The sequence below is a fragment of the Esox lucius genome, chromosome 20 (assembly GCF_011004845.1).
Source record: "Esox lucius isolate fEsoLuc1 chromosome 20, fEsoLuc1.pri, whole genome shotgun sequence".
Classification (NCBI taxonomy): Eukaryota; Metazoa; Chordata; class Actinopteri; order Esociformes; family Esocidae; genus Esox; species Esox lucius.
The window spans coordinates 16,241,567-16,261,976 of NC_047588.1; the positions used below are offsets into that span (position 1 = coordinate 16,241,567).

The 20,410-nt window shown below is 41.9% G+C and overlaps 1 protein-coding gene across 3 annotated transcripts in view; it reads right to left on the reverse strand.

The window, feature by feature from the left end:
• The window catches only part of atg5 (ATG5 autophagy related 5 homolog (S. cerevisiae)), a 34,653-nt gene extending 14,262 nt beyond the window's left edge, over positions 1 to 20,391 (reverse strand). The window contains exons 1-7 of one of the 3 annotated variants that reach the window (XM_020041282.2): positions 20,373 to 20,391; positions 15,233 to 15,391; positions 13,570 to 13,697; positions 12,950 to 13,028; positions 12,691 to 12,853; positions 11,951 to 12,045; positions 2,936 to 3,053 (exon numbers count right to left, since the gene is read on the reverse strand). In XM_020041282.2, the coding sequence (XP_019896841.1) occupies positions 2,936 to 3,053; positions 11,951 to 12,045; positions 12,691 to 12,853; positions 12,950 to 13,028; positions 13,570 to 13,697; positions 15,233 to 15,340 (691 nt within the window). In that variant the 5' untranslated portion in view covers positions 15,341 to 15,391; positions 20,373 to 20,391. Of the gene's footprint in view, positions 1 to 2,935; positions 3,054 to 11,950; positions 12,046 to 12,690; positions 12,854 to 12,949; positions 13,029 to 13,569; positions 13,698 to 15,232; positions 15,392 to 20,005; positions 20,062 to 20,082; positions 20,188 to 20,372 lie in introns of those variants that run through there. The other 2 variants (XM_010885303.4, XM_010885304.5) reach the window with 2 other exon arrangements.
• Between the last annotated feature and the right edge of the window lie 19 nt (positions 20,392 to 20,410).

Sequence of the window (20,410 nt, forward strand, 5' to 3'; positions counted from 1 at the left end):
TTTACACAGAATGCTGTTTTGTATTTTCCATGGATCCATATACATTGCGGTCAGAAGGCCTGGGATCGGTTCTCCTGGGTTTCACAGGAAAGTTACATAATGGCAGACTGGGATGTCAGAGACTGACAGAGGTGTTTTCCCATCTGAATCATATGGTGCATGCTAGCCATGAGCATGAATCACACCCACAAGTACAGTACTGGTCTCGATCTGAAAACAACAGTTCATATTAACACACAAAAAGAGTATTGCAAGACAAACGGCCAAAAGACGACATCTCGTTAGTTAAGCATGGCCAAGAATACCTACACCAAAATATTCAGTGAAGCCAGCCAAGAAAGTCTGTTACACAGAACTACAAAGGAACTAAGATGCACAAGTCGCTCATCATCAATAAATCTCTTCAGACATATCACAATAATGTAGTCGCAGCATGTTAGGTGGTCTCTTTTTTTTAAAACAAATTTACTCTAGCATTTAAAAAAAAGGAATCACAGGCAAATAGAGTTCACAGAAATACAATAAACAAAGCATTAGGTATTGCTTTGAAGACCTCTGTCTCATTTCTGCCGCACCACACAACACCTAGGAAGGGCTCACATGCCCACTATCTCATATCAAACCAGCCACGAAAACCCAAACCTCCCCCACTCTCTGAACAATGAGACAGCCCGTTTGGTGAGAACAGATTGGAGTCACTGTTGATAGCAAAAGTTTCACTACTTCAGTCGGTAGGTTGTACCATGGATGAGTTAAGTCAATAAGAGGAGAGCGGGGGTGAAAAGTATTGGTGCGTGGGCTTGCCAGTCGGGGGGGATTTCTACATTCTCCACTCATTAGAAATATCACCACAAAACCTGTATGTATTTATAAGAAACATGTCACATCTGAAAAGGACATGACGGGGAAATTCACGGAAGGCTCTGGCCCAACATAACCATTTCTGAAGCTTGTGAATAATATTTCCTGCGTCCAACATACTTTTCAGACGTAAAGAATACATCCCGTGTAAACCAGTCAAACCATAGCCAATACCTGGGTCAAAACAGCATTCTCAGATGTGAAAGCTGACCAAACTACCGCTAATCAAAGTAAGATGTGGGTGTTACATTTTCCAGCGTGGGTGGAAACATTTCAATCCGGTCCGGTTAAAGCACAACTCATCTATTATTATATTGCGGTATAGTGGGAATCCCCAGTCGATATAAGGCCTGGATAGATGTGTTGGATTAGTTACGTCTGACAGTTAACAGGGTCCTTGAAGGGCCGTTATGGCAAACCCCAGACAAGGAATGGCCATTCCAGACAAAACAGAGAGGGAATGTTTCAAAATGTTGTTTTGAAGTTTGAAACATCACAGAGAGGATTGCTGAGACGCCCTTATCCGATAGGTCCTTGCAAGGAATCAGGTCCCCAGAATATGTCTATGAACAATGCCGCTATCAGGCTACCTGAGTACCTCTTCAGTCAGTTTAATCCAAACACACCGCTATAATCCTCCGCTATCACACACACCCGTCTGCCCAGGCAGGAAGAGAGGGGAACAACAAGACATGGAAGACACAAAGAACCACTTTCCCCTTTATCAAGACAAGCAGCCTGCCACTCTCCTCAGACAGAAGAGGGAGGGGACATGGAGAAGATATTAGAAATTACAGAAATGGGGATAAAATAAAACATATGATTAGTAAAAGAAGGGGATGGAAAGTAAATACAGCTGCGTCTGAAAGAACGAGTGAGAAGGGGAAGCAGACAGAAAGAGATGGGGGGGGGGAGAAAGACATACAGACAAACTGACAAACAGAAGAGGGGGAGACAAACAGAGAGAGAGACAGACAGAAAAGGGGGGAGACAGACAGACAGAAAAGGGGGGAGACAGACAGACAGAAAAGGGGGGAGACAGACAGACAGAAAAGGGGGGAGACAGACAGACAGAAAAGGGGGGAGACAGACAGACAGAGGGAGAGAGGGGAGACAGACAGTGCTAGTAATGGTAGCGTGGCCTGGTTGTTCCATGCAGGGAGGTTCCTGCGGGTGTTCTGTCCTACAGCTCTATTGTCTGCTTATCTACTTCCTCTGAACACCCCTCCAGGCACTGCCTGTTTAGGCTGTCTCCTCCCCTCCCTTTCTCTCCAGCCAACATCTCACCTGACTTCATTTCTTTTCTTCAGATAAGGGCCACTATTTGTCGTACTCAACCCTTTCAGTATTCTTTTTTTATCTGTGACCGTTGATCTGTCAAATTCCTCAGTGTAAATAAAAGAGCATTTTTACACTAGAATAGATTAATTTACATAAAGGTGACTTGTTGCCAGATATACAGATATATGGGAAAAATTAAGAGACCACTGCACCTTTTTCTTTCCTTTCCAAAATAGTCGAAAAGGACAATTTTGAGTGAGGAACTCCAGGGTTAAAATTAAGAGACCACTGCAAATTGAACGCTTCTGTTCCTCAGTCCAAACATTCCTTTTCAACTTTTTTGGAAAGGAAAGAAAAAGGTGCTCTTAATTTTTTCCGAAGCTGTATTTTCTTTGAACAATGTTGTGTTCTTTAGGACACCTTTCCGACTGCTACGGAGATCTGAAGACGATGTCCTGCTCAGTGTGTATTGGAGTGGAATGGGTGATGAAATAGGTAACCTGGTTTGCAGTTGGTAAGCAACTAAAAACATCTTACATTTGCAGTGGAACAACTTCACTATCACCAGCAACAGCCATTGTTCGACAGAGTTAGTTGCCAGGTAAACAACAAACAACAGCCAGTGATTTTATATACCTTCCAGATCAGGGGTCTGGCCAAAGGGCTGCACTCACATGTGTTTCGCCTTACGGTAACATTAGTTTCTCATTGCTAGTGTGAATGGAAAATTGTATTTACATATCATCTAAATTCTATTTAATAGAAGTGTTGTATGTTGTCTGTAAGTACATACCGTCACTGGCTATGGCCACAGGGTACACCTCCTTCAGCAGATCCCCCAGCGTGTGTGTGTGGCCATCAGGCGAGATGGGCCGAAACAACTTCTGGATGAACGGCCTGTCACTCATCGTCTAAATGGGAAGAGGTAAAGGAATGTATGAAAAATATGGTATCCTATTAGGACTGTCAGAGAGAATTGCTCAACCACTTGTGTTTATATTTTGGAATTTTACTGCATCCATTTTTTTTAAATCTTGATTAAAACAACTTTACAATATGGTGAAAAAAGGTTATATTTACCAAATATTGATAACAATTAACTTTTAAACATATTCAATGAAAGGCCAAAGACTGAATTTGTGATTAACAGTAAATTAAAATCTTAGCAATTCACACAAGAAACTGAATAAATACTGTAATCATTTGACAATACATTATTTATACAACTTTTATATAACAATACAATCCTCAGGTTACATGTGTATCACTTCTGAATTACAGAACCAATGCAGGCTTCAATGTTAATGATGGCCCGCTGGCCCGGGGCCAGTAAGACCTAAAGCTGGGCCAGTAGACAAAGACAGTCACTGGCCCGTCAGGCCCAGTTCTCAATTTCCCCATTTAAATTTACAGTGTCGTGATTGTCGACAGGAAGTGTCATGTTAAGTACGTTTGCCAATGCGCTTACAGTGACACACAAGAAGCCTGCAAACCAACTAGTGGAACCTGTCAGATTTAATGTGTATGTAACCATAAATATATTAACTTTTATTATCAACCTATTATATGTCACATCAAATGCAAGTATCCTCATGAAAAGATGATTATATTTACAGAAATTTTTTGATAACTATTTATTAAAAAGTAATCATGTATGTTGCATTTTATTATAAATGCAACGTAAACAGCAGTTGCTTGTATCAGCTCATGTCTCACATCACATACAAAACTGTGGTATAAATCAATATTCTGATGATTTGATATTTACAAACAATACTTCTGTACACTTCTTGTATATGTTTTTTGTAAATTCAGTTTGGGCCAGTAAAAATCAGTCCGGGCCAGTAGATTTCTGACCAACTGGCCTGATAGGGCCAGTGAGAAAAACAGTTAACGTTGGACCCTGCAATGAATCTGGAAGTGATAGCAACTGAAGGTTACTTCCTACACACATTTACATTTTAGCCAAATACAAAAGATGCTCTTATCCTGAGCAACTAAAAGTTAGTATGCACTTAATATCCTGTGACACAGTAGGGACTCCACTCAAAACCCAAGACAAACATTGTTATGGATACATTTGCATTTGTACAATACTGTAAAAACCAAGAGAAAGCTGTATTAATGATGATGTGAAATGATGAACAATACTTGTTTCTTTTATCATTGTTGACAAGGCCTCTACAATGAGTCTTCATGTTAATAAAATGTCAAGATTATTCATATAATAACACTAAGATGATAAAAACTAAGAATAGTTGTCATTACAGCATGCTGTAAAGTGATGTAACTGACAATCCAAATGACTGTAAATGGTATTCATATCACTTAACACTTTGCCTTAAGCAATATGCCTACTTTCAAACAGGGACACTATTTTAGATCATTTGAGAGGTAATTTGAAATATTTTTTGGGTGGAATAAGAAATAGGTTCTTAACAGCTACACACTCTAAACAGGATGACATTTTCAATAATTTCTAAGCATTGTGCATAACTGCACTTAGAAAAAAGTATTTGATCCCCTACTGATTTTGTACGTTTGCACACTGACAAAGAAATGATCAGTCTATAATTTTAATGGTAGGTTTATTTGAACAGTGAGAGACAGAATAACAACAAAAAAATCCAATTGATTTGCATTTAAATGAGTGAAATAAGTACTTGACCCCCCTCAATCAGAAAGATTTCTGAATCCCTAGGTGTCTTTTATACAATTAATGAGCTGAGATTAGGAGCACACTCTTAAAGGGAGTGCTCCTAATCTCAGCTTGTTACCTGTATAAAAGACACCTGTCCATAGAAGCAATCAATCAATAAAATTCCAAACTCTCCACCATGGCCAAGACCAAAGAGCTGTCCAAGGATGTCACGGACAAGATTGTAGACCTACACAAGGCTGGAATGGGCTACACAAGACCAGTTTATGCCATTATTCGCAAATGGAACAAACACAAAAGAACTGGCAATCTCCCTCTGTCTGGGGCTCCATGCAAGATCTCACCTCGTGGAGTTGCAATGATCATGAGAACGGTGAGGAATCAGTCCAGAACTACATGGGAGGATCTTGTCAATGATCTCAAGGCAGCTGGGACCATAGACACCAAGAAAACAATTGATAACACACTAAGCCGTGAAGGACTGAAATCCTGCAGCGCCCACAATGTCCCCATGCACAAGAAAGCACATGTACAGGCCCGTCTGAAGTTTGCCAATGAATCTGTGGAGGGAGCTGAAGGTTTGAGTTGCTAAACGTCAACCTTGAAAACTTAATTACTTGGAGAAGATCTGTAAAGAGGAGTGGGACAAAAACCCTCCTGAGGTGTGCAAACCAGGTGGCCAACTACTATTACCTCTGTGATTGCCTACAAGGGTTTTGCCACCAAGTACTAAGTAATGGTTTGCAGAGGGGTCAAATACTTATTTCACTCATTAAAATGCAAATCAATTCAAAAAAATTTTGACATGCGTTTTTCTGGATTTTGTTGTTGTTATTCGGTCTCTCACTGCGCAAATAAATCTACCACTAAAATGACAGACTGATCATTTCTTTGTCAATGGGCAAATGTACAAAATCAGCAGGGGATCAAATAACAGTTCCCCTCACTGTACCTTACCATGACCAATACATCCCATCCTTTATTATCAAATATTCTTATTTTTCTCAACACATGTAAATTACTCATACTGCAATTTATCCTAATTCATAATAACATTCACGCATCTGATTTTGACAACCAAGGGTCCACAATGGGCCAGTATCTACAAAAACAATACTGACCAAGGACAATGTGTTTGAGAATGAGTCATGCACACTACTACATTGCTGTGATAGATATCTGGGTTAAGACTGAGGAATGATTCTACACGGTGTACCAGAAAGCAAACTTTCAGAAAGCATCCCGTTTTCAAAATACCCACAATGCTATCTGAACTGAAACGTTTGAGAAGGAATTAGCATTGTGACTACAGTTGAAGTCCATAAAGCTAAACCAAAAAAATTCATGAGTACGGTGAAAAAAAACACTTAATCAAAGCACACAATGTAAGGACATAAAGATGGGTTTATAACTGTAGGCTACAGCGGAATGTTCTGGAACAGACCCAAACCCCCTCAAGATTTGCACTCCAAAGGAGTCTCATATCAAATAAGTCTCTAGCACTTCAATGACTGGCTAATCCACTAATAAAATGTCAGTTTAGATACGTCAGAGGATGGCGTGAGGAGAAAACGAAGGATGCTCATTGTAATGGCTTTTGGAAGACAAGAGACCAACACAGACACTTCTAGTGAAATATTCATGGCGCTGCTTGCTACCAAACCTCTGATCTGAGGGGACATGAGAAAGGTGCTGCTCATTGGATATGGTTCAGAAGATCAGGCATCGTTGCCACCTTTTGCGTGATGACATTGGCGACGGGGTTGGCTATCAGTCCACTGAGATACGAAACCACGAGCAACCGTAGTGACAAATGGCGCTTCTGACACACAATAGCAACTAATCATGGAGCTGTGAAAAGAAAACCAGCAACAGGAGGGCTCAGGTATCGAAGCTGTAACTAAAACCACCATGCGCAAGGTAAGGAAGGTGGCACCGAAGGCGCGAAACAGTCTCTCAGGTTACCAGAAAGACTGAGTCACTGACAGGAAGCCAGGGGTTCGTGCAGGATTATGATGAGAACTGGAGCGGAGAGAGTGCGATAAGTGACAGCTACTCCATTGCATTTTTAAAAGAAGCCATAAATAATTAACCCAGGTAGCATACAAAGAGGGTCACGGAGAGAAGCACGATACCCTTGGACGCCGACACTTTCTTTCAGTTGGTGTGACACCAGAGCTGGCAGAGCACCACATGGCGACACCGATAGTGATGCGTCATTACCTCTCCGACGATGAAAGAGGTTAGGTGAAGAGACTCGCTCCACGAACCGAAGCGACAAGCAGAACTCAACCCATAGCATTATTGCCCGTGTGGATTTAATTTGCTTAATTGACAGTAAAGTGGTAGCTTAGGTGCTTCCACAAATTGGATAGAGTATTATTTATTTACAAAAAGAACCTCTTTTGGTAAATTGCAACTATGACGCGAATGTTAGAGCTATTGAATTCACAAATTACTGAGAAGCCATGAAATGTATACAGTGCCATCAGAAAGTTTTCAAAGCCCTTCACTTTCGCTACATTTTGTTTTATAGACATAATTTATACTTGATTTAATGTGTCAATTGTGAATTGCTTTTCACATCAATCTACACATAACCCCTCTTAACGAAAACATTTTTTTTAGAAATGTGTGACAATTAATAAAAAATACAATAAAATAATAATAAAAAAAAACTTTATTCAGTAATTGGGGCTTACTTACAATATGACACATTTTCTGAGATACTTTGAAGACGCTAGATTATTTTGTGGTGTAAACTTGCAGAAAGCTCAATTGAAACCCCCCCAAGATGTCTGAAAGTGTGAAAACAAGTGTCAGAACGGTATCAAGATTCTGTGCTCACCCACGGCACTGCATGGTGCATCTTGGAAATGCCGGCGTAAAATCAAACGCTCTGGAAATAATCATGCAAATTAAGATACTTTTATCTGGCATTTTATTCTCTCTCTCGTAGTGGAAATAAACCCTTAGCAGTATTGGTGCCAATGGCTGCAATCATAGCCACTACCAACTTGCGCGGTTTTATTTCCTTGTAGATCCTTTCAAACTTGGTCAGACTGAATGGGGAGCGTTGGTAATCTTCGATCTTCAGGTGACCCCACAGATGTTCAAAGGTATAGGTCTGGGCTTTCGCTGGCCCACTTAAGGACATTCAGAGACATCGCCCAGAGCCACTCCAGCAACATCTAGGCCATAGGTCCTCAACCCTCCTGGGGACCCCCCAGCCATTCCATCTATTAGATGTATCCCAGAGCTAGCACACCTGAATCAAATCTTTAACTAATTAAGAAGCCCTTACCTGTTGAATCAGGTGAGCTATTTCAGGGCAAACATCTAATTGTGAGGTTGCTGGGGGGTCCCCAGGAGAGCATTGAAGACCTATGGTTCAGGCTGGGCGCTCCAGGTCGTTATCATGCTCAAAGTTGAATCTTTGCCCTAGTCTTAGGTCCTGTTCGCTCTGACACAATGTTCTTCAAGGACTTCTTTATATTTTGCTTTGTTAATCATTCCTTCAAACTCATCCATTTCCCTATCCCGGCCACCTACGAGCATCCCATAGCATGATGCTCCCACCACCATGCTTCACCATAGGGATGTTAGCCAGGTGATGAGTGGTACCTTGTTTTTATCAGATGCAGCTCTTGGCATTCCCTCAGACAGCATGTCATATGCCTTTTAATCAGGAATGGCTTTCATTGAGGCACCCACCCACCATGGTCTGATTAATGGAATGCCATAGAGATTGCTGCACATTCTTCCATCTCTCCAGAGAAACTCAGAAGCTCTATTAGACTGGCCATTGGGTTCTTGTTCACTTCCCAGAACAAGGGCTTAGTGTTACCTAGTTTGGCCGGACATCCAGTACAAAGAGCCTTGGTGGATCCAAACTTCTTCCATTTCACAATGATGGTGCTCACTGTGCTGCTGGGAACCTATAATGCTTTAGCAATCTTTTTTTATAACCATCTCCAGATTTTTCCCCTCTGAGGTATACGGCGAGTTCCTTGAACTTCAAGGCTTATGTTATGTTCTGACATGCACTGTGAATGTCCATTCAGCTGCAACAGGTGGATTCCAGGTTCTAGAGATATTTAAGGACAATGAAAGTACACAGGATGCATCTGAGATTAACACAAATGACATGGCAAAAGGTCGGAATACATATGTTCATAAGCTATTACAATTTCCTAATAAACGTACATACATTTCTAAAAACGTGTTTTCACTTTGTTGTTATGGGATGCTGTTTTTAGATTGAGGGCAAAAATAAGACAATTTCATAAATTATAAACTAAGGTCTACAACACAATAAAATATGGAGAAAGTGAAGGAATCTGAACGCTTTCCGAAGCCACTGTACAGAGGCTAGCACTCATGACGTATCAGTCTCTTCCATAGAGAAGCCAGTTGGTGTATCCCACAAACATCTGAAATGAGTCAATGTTCTAACATGGTGGTCTATAACAGGACAGATGTTTGATTTCATTTCCATTCATTCCATTCATTCCAAGAACCTCTCTTGCTTCACTAGCATCCACTGACGGTAAGCACTATTACAAGAATCCACACAATTTACGGAAAAAATAATATATTCAATAATAGCCTGGGTATTCTGGGTATGTCGTCATTAGTAAACAAGACATTCCTAATATGCCTCATGTTTTTCTCATCGTTTAAAAAGCAGGATATAAAGGGAAGATTCACCATCAATCATCAATTCATTATATTCCTAGAAAGAGGCATCTCTCAAAAGCCACATGAGGTGGTAAGTGGTACTGCTAGTTGGTTGATGAGTAATCATTTAGTCATGGGAGAAAAAGGCATACCTGCAGAGATACAATGTAACTAGTCTTAGAATTTTCACTTTCCGCGAGACATAGGGCCTTGGGCAATCTGAGTCACAGTGGCATCACTTTTCGAGCAGGAAACTGGTGGCCAAATTAGACTGGTGCATGCTATTAGCAAGTCTGCACAACAATGTAGGCGCACACCAACACATCTCCACCCAAGCCCTGGAAGTCCCTTCCCTTTACCATAAGGAGAACAGCCCAGACGGAAGTGACTGCTCTGTTATTTGGAGTCCATGTTGTCATTAATTCTGTCTGCATCAAAAGCAGCACATGTTATTTAAAATAAAGCCCGCAATCTGTCTTCAGAGCGGGTACTCAAGGCTGGAATACAGTCATCAATGGCACCTTCTGCTTCCGGACTGGACAGCTTTGTCCGTCTATGGTTCTGTTAACTTTGGAGCACACAAGTACTATTCTGTCTAGACCAACAAATCCTGTTGCGCATGCTGAGTTCAGCTTCAGAACCCCGGGTTCTTAGTCTTGTTGATACAATTTATGGCACACATTATTATTTTTTTTCTTGAAGTGTGAAATAAGCTATTTACTGTACCGTGTTTTCTTAGCATAAATTATGAGTGACCGCCTTAAATTAGCCGTTTCATCGCCCATTTTGTATACAAAGCATGTTTGAAAGAATGTAAATGTAATATGATTATTTATGACCAGGTATTAAACAGCTTCTAGAAGTGACAAATATTCCTAATCTCAATTTGTGGTAGACTTTTGCATCCTTCACTAACTACATGTCAAATGACATAGGCCAAGAAGTTTTTATAGTTTTGGTTTTATTTGACTTTTCTGTTAAAATATATTGTTCTCTTATGAACATTCTATGGAAAACATTAATGAGCTAACATGTGCATAAAGGTTGAGGCATTTGTGTGTTCTTATTAAAAAGATCTGGCCCATAACTGGATAAAATAAGGTCACACAGCCATACAGTGGCTGAGACAGTCTCGACTATTACCGGAGAGCAGACAGCATTATACTCTGTTTGGGGTAGAATCATGAGCACTCCAAGTGAACAGTATCTCCACAACAAACACACTGGCTAATGTTTTCTCAGACGGTCAGGGTGAGCTGGAGCTGATTCATCTTTAGAGGGAGTTTTACCTGAATGAGTGATGACTGGGACCCATAGTGGGAATGTGCCTGTACTTGCACGAATCCCTCCGTTTGGATGTTCTTTGAATTGTACCCATCTAGACATAATTCCTATAAAAGACTTATCAAACCAGACAGAACTATACTAGGCTCAACAAGCGCACAGTCAGAAACAAAATATTACTGGCCAAAGGTGAGGATTGATTGATTCATGCTGTTACTGAAGGAGTCAGAAATGCCCTCACTTATCAGTCATGTAGCGCCCTCTAGAGAACATATTAAGTGCTAGACTACTACATAATGGAGCAAAATAATCCTAATTGTGTTTATGACACTTGATATGCGATTCACAAACAATTCATTATTTTTTCAAACAAATCTATTGACAAACTAAATATTACATTTTTTATGATTTCGCAAAGCAAATCAGTTAGAAAACAGTCACAACGAATTTATGTTCAGAGATGTAATGCAAGTAAAGATAGTTCTGTGCATGTATTTTCATGTGTTCTGTGTTTGAAAAAGTAAACTAAGGGCTATTGCATAAAATGTGTCATTAAAGTTGTCCCATCATGAGATGTAACTGATTCGAAAAAATATTTGATAAATTAATAAGTGATTAAAAAGATCTGAGTCTTTCATGAATGAATAACTTAATTTGAATGATTCTGAAGACTCATCACTGGTTAATGACCTGTTTATGCTGCTCTTTAAGTCCAGACTTCATACCGAGACGAAGCATGAAATATGAACTGTCATCTAAACCGGTGACTTGTTGGCAAGGGGGGACTTCTCAGGTGAAACAAAATGTCAGATAGATGGTTGAGATAATTGTTCTCATTAGGAAGTGGCATCACTACTGGTAGGGACATCATTTCATTATAAAGGATTGTGTCATACCATTTAGATACAGGTGTCATCTTAATCAGTAAAGTAGAGCATAAACTCCTATAATTTGACATTATGTAAAGACATTTTAATTTTGTCACAAAGATGTTGTCAACCCTCAGTCCATAGTTATCTTCAGCAACAACAACAATAAACAGCAAAAAAAACGAACAAATAGAAGCCATGATGTCACAGACGATTTGACATCCCACTGAACTGATGACACCAAATGTGAAAGCTGTGACTAGAAGCTATGTCAGGCTGCATTGGTGTTTTCACAGGTGTGTATTGGATAATTTACCAGGTATATCCTGAAGGGAATGTAGCGGAAGCCCCCCTCCTCTGTAGGATACTCCATCAGCTTACGGTTAATGGCCCAGAACTGGTCAAACTTATCTGAGGAAGAGAAAACAACCACATTAACACCAACTCTCCCAATCCCCTTGTTTGTTTTCAACCTGCTCTACAATGCATCTAAAAAATAAATAAAAAACATGTTCTGATGCTTACTCCCTCCCCTGGATCTCACTTTCAAACGCTTTTAGCTTTTAAAAGGTTTCAGATCCTGCTTTATCTATGGGGTAAGGTTTTAACTCTCTCTTTCCGCCCCTGTTTCTGGTCTTTTTTAGGTATGAAAGCCTCCCAAAAAGTATCTTTAGGCTTTGGGGAAAGTGAGAGAAACAAAAACAACATTGCAGCTGAGCCCAAGACACTATTTAGTGGGTTTTTGATGTGGGTTTCTGTGCAAGGTTATAATACTATACTAAACATAAGATAAAAACTAGACATTAAAAACATTTTAGGGGAAAGAAATACCCCTAAAACAAACACCATTCATTTATTTTAATATTAGAAGTCTCAAACAATACAAAATGTTATTGATCACATACTAAGTGTTAGTGTTGTTTAGCCAAACTTAAAAAGTTAGTCTGTAAATTTAATCCCTTTTTTCCCCTCAAACATCAGATAAAAGCACTTCAACAGGCCAGTCTCAATGAGTATAGGATTCAGTTAGGATTGCTTTATGTTTGTGACCCTTACCATTCTGCAGGCCCATCCACAGCTGTTTGTGGTCTTTCTTCTGCATGTCGTTGATGACCTGACTCTTGTGTTTCAGGGCATCTGCCTCCTTGATGCTGGACATGAAGTGGGCCTCGATCACAGAATTGCAGGGGCAGTGGAGCAGATCACGCTCTGGGAAGTTCTATCACAAATGACTGTCTATTAGAACATGGACAATCCTATAGATTTACACAAACGTGTAGTGTGTTGACTTGGTGTGAAACCAATGGTGTTGTACCTTGAAGTGCACTGTGATGCTCCAGGGCAGGGAGGTGTTGGAGGCATGCAAGTCAAACAGCAGTCCAATTGGATAGTGCCTGTATTGAAGAAATCTGAGTCATTATGCATAATCCTCTCCATCTCTCTGGTTTGGATGCTAACCGTTTCAGTTTAAGATAAATCTTTGAATCAACCCATTAACCTTTAACCAAAGGTCTGAGTTACGAGTGTATCTGAAGGCCCTTTTGATAAGATTTTAGGGAGTAAATGTTTAAATATAACATGCCCACATAGGGTGATCTCTAAAATAATTGGCACCGTTGATAAGGACGAGCAAAAAAGGTGAAAAGTGCTCAGTGCTGATATCCTTTCTTGTTAAGGGGACAAAGTACTGAAAACAAAAACACCAATAATTTTGACACAACAAGAATTAACTCAGAAGTAAATACTTATCTAATCAAATAATATTTGGGTTCTTTTAATTGAGAATTAATGTGTAAAGGGTTGACTAATAATCAGAACTTTAACACTTGATCAAACTCTGTAGTAACAAAATCTGAAACAATACAATGGGACGAGTATTTTATGCATATCTGCAAAATATTTACTTTAAAAGTTAGCTAAAACACCATTACTCACCATTTAAGTGGTGTTCCCTCATACTCAAACCATATTTCCTCTACATCCTCTGCCTTCATGACCTTCAAAAAGTGCTTCTTCACCTTGTCTGTGACCAGAGTCAGGTAGCTCACCCTAGGCAGAAGAAGCTGAAAACAGCACAGCAGAAAAAGGAGGAACATTTACAAAATGATTAATTTCAAAATCTTCCTCTCTCCCATTAGAGGTGAACCATCATGCACACAAGGTGAATTAGCTAAAGCTGCGGCTCTCCAACCTCTCCTCTCAGATCCCCATCCTTTCTGTTCACCCCTCCCCAAATATTCCACCCTCCCAATCTGTGATATCAAATTCACAATTACAGCCTTGTTTCATCGCAACAACTGTACAGTAGATATGGGACCCACAAAGTTCAAGCATGACTCACCAAACTGTTGTGATGCTTATCACACTGTTCACCATGAAAGACTGAATCTGCAATAGGTAAGCAGCTTAGTGTGAAGAAATCAACTGTGGGAGCAATTATAAGAAAATGGAAGACATACAAGACCCATAAAAAAAAAACTTGATCCGGGGCTCCACGCAAGATCTCACCCCGTGGGGTCAAAATGATCACAAGAACCACACTGGGGGACCTAGTGAATGACCTGCAGAGAGCTGGGACCAAAGTAACAAAGGCTACCATCAGTAACACACTACGCCGGCAGGGACTCAAATCCTGCAGTGCCAGACGTGTCCCCCTGCTTAAGCCAGTACATGTCCAGGTCCGTCTGAGATTTGCTAGAGAGCATTTGGATGGTCCAGAAGAGGATTGGGAGAATGGCATATGGTCAGATGAAACCAAAATAGAACTTTTTGGTAAAAACACAACTCGTCCTGTTTGGAAGAGAAAGAAAGCTGAGTTGCATCCAAAGAACACCATACCTACTGTGAGGCATGGGGTGGAAACATCATGCTTTGGGGCTGTTTTTCTGCAAAGGGACCAGGACGACTGATCCGTGTAAAGGAAAGAATGAATGGGGCCATGTATCGTGAGATTTTGAGTGAAAACCTCCTTCCATCAGCAAGGGCATTGAAGATGAAACGTGGCTGGGTCTTTCAGCATGACAATGATCCCAAACACATTGCCCAGGCAACGAAGGAGTGGCTTTGTAAGAAGCATTTCAAGGTCCTAGAGTGGCCAAGCCAGTCACCAGATCTCAACCCCATAGAAAATCTTTGGAGGGAGTTGAAAGTCCTGTGGCCCAGTGACAGCCCCAAAACATCACTGCTCTAGAGGAGATCTGCAAGGAGGAATGGGCCAAAAAACCAGCAACAGTGTGTGAAAATCTTGTGAAGACTTTGACCTCTGTCATTGCCAACAAAGGGTATAAAAAGAATTGAGATTAACTTTTGTTATTGACCAAATACTTATTTTCCACCATAGTTTACCAATAAATTCATTAAAAGTCCTACAATGTGATTTTCTGGATATTTTTTTCTCATTTTGTCTCTTGCATAATTGGTGGCTGACTAAATACTTTTTTGCCCCACTGTATTGCCCAGCTTTACAACCATGACTAAGGTGGGGGATCCTCAGATGTTTAAGAAATACTGGGCTAGACTTTCCAATCTTGCAAAAGGGCACAGGCCAATGTCATAAAATCCATGCCTATCAAGGACATTTAATACAAAACAAACTAACATAAAATGGTTCGGCTTCTCTCTCCGTGACCTCATCCTGGTACAGCGTGAAGCAGGTTGGAATCCGGCCAAACCACACATCTCGTAGCACGTCCTTGTCATCTGCCATCCCGTTGCTCCAAGTGGCACATAAAGGGCGTCTTCTCTACCAAGGACCCACCTGCAATCATCAAATCAAAGAGGCAATGCCAGTTTGGTACTTGCTCTTTGAGACATTCAAAAGAGTATTAAACCGTTTGGCCTATGTTGAAAAGCACATTTTCTGTGTTCGAATGGTGTGGGTGTAGCGAAACAACAGAATTATTAAAAGCGTCAAAGTGAGTGGAGCACTAATTTGCCTGCTTCCCAACCTTCAGAACAGAACCATTCAACAACTGCACAGCCCTTTCGTCCTCTTTCCTTTTCAAAACCCATTGGATCAAGCCATTGGAGCAAACAGGAGGAGAACAGTGCTATCAGAAAGTATTCACACCCCTTAACCTTCACATTTTGATGCGTTACAAACATAATTTAAGTGATTGAATGTATTTTTTGCAAAGAATGTAAATGCAATATCCCATAATGAAAAAACAATAACATGTTTTTAGAAATGTGTATTGACATGTAACAATCTCATAAATAATTATAGACCCTTTAATCAGTACTTGGAAGTACCACCTGTGCTAGCAATCTTGGCTTTGTACATTTTGGGGTATATCGTGTCTGACAGATTGGATTAGGGTGCGTCTTTGATCTGCGATCTTCAAGTCTCCACACAGATATTCAGTGGGGTTCAAATTAAGGACATTGACTTGTCTCAAAGCCACTCTAGTGTTGTCTAAGTTGTATGCCTGTGTGTTTTCGTGCAAAAAGATCAATCTTCACCCCAGTCTGATGACCTGTGTGATCAGGTTTTCTTCAAGGGACCTCCCTTTCTTTTGCTGTTTATCCTTCCCTCAATCCTGACTAGTCTTCCAGTACCTGCCACTGAGAAAGATCCCCTTGACATGAAGCTACTATTGCAATGCTTTAACATAGGGTTAGATGAGCAGCACCTTGTTTTCGACAAACGTAGCAATTGGCATTCAGGGCTAATCGTTTTTTTTGTGTCTCATCACAGCAGAGAATATTTTAGTTTCAAGAAGCTTGTCATATTTCCGGTTGCCATGGCACCTTCATGGCAGCCTGGGCTGATTGTTTTGTGATTTTAATAGCTTTTTACTAAATGATGTATTTTTATGTGCATTGTTCTTGAATAACTTTTTGGTTTTGAGTTGCTAAACAAATGCTGAACATATATATATTTCAACTGTAAAAATGTAATAGGAATCATACTTTTCTGCAATCAACTCATTGGAGCTAGTTCATTGTTTTCTTTTTAATATTTGTATTGAAAATCTGCACTGAGGTTTCCCCTATGATCTGGAGGTCTACAAAGGACTGAAATGAAGGACATTCAGATATACTCAGGCATAGCTTATTTCTTTATAGTTATAGATAATTTAACAATTCTGTTTGTGATGAGCATGCAGAATGACTTGCGCTACTTGGAATCCTTCAGAAAAAGGCCAAACATCGAAGAGGAAAGGGTCATCATCATCATCTTCCGCTTATCCGGGGCCAGCAGTCTAAGCAGAGATGCCCAGACTTCCCTTTCCCAAGACACTTCCACTAGCTCTTCCGGAGGGACACAGAGGCGTTCCCAGGCCAGCCGGGAGACATAGTCCCTCCAGCGTGTCCTAGGTCTTCCCCGGGTCTCCTCCCGGTGGGACGGGACTGGAACACCTTCCCAGGAAGGCGTTCCGGAGGCATCCGAAACAGATGCCCAAGCCACCTCAGCTGACCCCTCTCGATGTGGAGGAGCAGCGGCTCTACTCTGAGCTCCTCCCGGGTGACCAAGCTTCTCACCCTAAGGGATCGCCCAGGAACCCTGCAGAGAAAGCTCATTTCGGCCGCCTGTATCCGGGGATCTTGTCCTTTCGGTCATGACCCAAAGCTCAAGACCATAGGTGAGAGTAGGAACGTAGATTGACCGGTAAATCAAGAGCTTCCCCTTGCGGCTCAGCTCTTTCTTCACCACGACAGACCGATACATCGACCGCATTACTGCAGAAGCTGCACCGATCCGTCTGTCAATCTCCCGTTCCATCCTTCCCTCACTCGTGAACAAGACCCCTAGATACTTAAACTCCTCCACTTGAGGCTTGCACTCTCCACCAACCTGAAGTGGGCAAGCCACCCTTTTCCGATTTGGAGTTACTGATTCTCATCCCCACTGCTTCACACTCGGCTGCAAACCGTCCCAGTGCATGCTGAAGGTCCTGGTTTGAAGGGGCCAACACGACAACATCATCCGCAAAGAGCAGAGACGTAATCGTGTGGTCCCCAAACCTGACACCCTCCGGCCGCTGGCTGCGCCTAGAAATTCTGTCCATAAAAATTACGAACAGAACCGGCGACAAAGGGCAGGCCTGCCGGAGTCCAACATGCACTGGGAACAAGTCTGACTTACTGCCGGCAATGCGGACCAAGCTCCTGCTTCGGTTGTACAGGGACCTGACAGCCCTTAGCAAAGGACCCAGGACCCCATATTCCCGAAGCACTCTCCACAGGATGCCGCGAGGGACACAGTCGAATGCCTTCTCCAAATCCACAAAACACATGTGGATTGGTTGGGCAAACTCCCATGAACCCTCCAACACTCCGTAGAGGGTATAGAGCTGGTCCAGTGTTCCACGGCCTGGACGAAAACCACACTGTTCCTCCTGAATCCGAGGTTCTACTATTGGCCGTATTATTCTCCTCTCCAGAACCCTGGCATAGACTTTCCCGGGGAGGCTGAGAAGTGTGATCCCCCTATAGTTGGAACACACCCTCCGGTCCCCTTTCTTAAAAAGAGGGACCACCACCCCGGTCTGCCATCCCAGAGGCACTGTTCCAGACCGCCCCGCAATTTTGCACAGGCGTGTCAACCAAGACAGCCCCACAACATCCAGAGACTTGAGGTACTTAGGGCGGATCTCATCCATCCCCGGTGCCTTGCCACCGAGGAGTTTCTTTACTACCTCTGTGACTTCAGCCCAGGTGATGGACGAGTCCACCTCTGAGCCCTCATCCTCTGCTTCCTCAATGGAAGATGTGACGGCGGGATTGAGGAGATTCTCGAAGTACTCCTTCCACCGCCCGACGACATCCCCAGTTGAGGTCAACAGCTGCCCACCTCTACTGTAAACAGCGTTGGTAGGGCACTGTTTCCCTCTCCTGAGGCGCCGGACGGTTTGCCAGAATCTCTTCCGAGGCCAGCCGATAGTCCTTCTCCATGGCCTCACCGAACTCCTCCCAGGCCCATGTTTTTGCCTCCACAACCACCCGGGCTGCAGTCCGCTTGGCCTGCCGGTACCCGTCAGCTGCCTCAGGAGTCCCACAAGCCAACCAGGCCTGATAAGACTCCTTCTTCAGCTTGACGGCATCCCTTACTGCCACAGCTCTGAGCGGCCGCTTCGAAAATAGCGGTGGAGAACATGGTCCACTCGGACTCAATATCTCCAGCCTCCCTCGGGATCCAGTCGAAGCTCTGCCGGAGGTGGGAGTTAAAGATCTCTCTGACAGGAGACTCGGCCAGACATTCCCAGCAGACCCTTACAGTACGCTTGGGCCTGCTGAGTCTGTCCAACTTCCTCCCCCGCCATCGAATCCAACTCACCACCAGGTGAGCAAAGGAAGGAAAAGGGTGTGTCCAGAGGAAAGGGTGTGTGCAGAAAGCGGGTCGACAGCTTTGGAGAAGTCGGGGTCGGATAGCAGAGCTGATGAGACCAAGAGCTGGGTCAGCTGTGCTGCCTGCCTGTCTCTGGAAGACCTGCTCGTGTCGCTGGTGGAACACATTCGTCCTCATGCTGCACAAGCCATGTTCCTCTTGATGGTCATTCAATCTACTGAAAACCTTCAGCTCTGTTAGAAAGTTGTATTCAAGACCTACTCCATTGTAATCTTTTTACTTTATTTTGCTTTATCAAGTGCTTTGTGATTAAGTTGAATCAATTATTATAAGTATTTTACTCAGGAGTGGCTTGTCACATATATTACTGCTATATTTTTGCTTTATATGCTTCTTAATTTTACTATATAGATGTTGTATGCCATATCACCTTATATAGGCCATAGTGTGCCTTTCAATAAATCGTGTCCAATCAATTGAATTTGCCACAGGTGGACTCCAACTTCTAGACATTTAAGGATGGTCACGATGTATCTGAGCTGAATTTTAGTGTCATGGCAAAGGTTCCGAATAATGATATACATACATAAGACATGTCAGTGTTTCATTTTAAATTGGCACACATTTCTAAAAACGTTTTCGCTTAGTCTTCATGGGGTCGTATTTAGATGGCTAAATGTCAATCAATTATAAATTAGGTATGGAATGTAACAAACAAATTTGGAGAAAGTGGAGGTGTCTGAATACGTCTTACTTGCGTTACCTAGTTAAGCCGCATAGTGAAGAAATACAAAAAGTACTAACGTGTGTTAGCTAGCGACAGTAGCGGGTTAGTTATAAGACTTAACTAGCGGGGACTTACAAAGACGTATGTACAGCTAGTCAACTATGAAATGCCGACGTATTGTCTAGGTAGTTAACTTTGCAATCACATACATGCAATGTCATGGTTTTAAATCTGAAGCAGTAAATTGTTTGCTTGTTACTTAGCTAGCTGCGTACTATAAGCTATGTAGCATGTCACTGACACCGGCGTAGGACCATAATGATATTCGGTGTGTAAACATTCCAAAGTATTACCTCAAGTCAAGGCTCAAATTGTACAGGAGCAAATTATTTTTAAACGCTTTTGAGAGAAGTGATTAACAACATCTTACTTTTATAGAGCGTTTGAAACGAAGGGAAAGGGCCGTAGTGGTGTTGTCTTCCGTCTACAAAAGGAAACAAGTCAAGAAAATACCCTTTTCCTGACGTAGTGTAATCGGGTGAAATCCGCAGAATATAGCGCCCCCCGGCGCTGTGGTGCATTGCAAAGATATAAGTCCATTCGAATCTGTATGCATTGCAAGTTGGACCTTTAAAGTTGTGATTTAGTGGATAAATATTGATTTGCCTAGTTATGCATACATAAGTGTGTAATTATTGATATTTGCAAACAAACCCATACGTTTTCTTTGAGGACAACAAATATGCCGTCTTTCACTG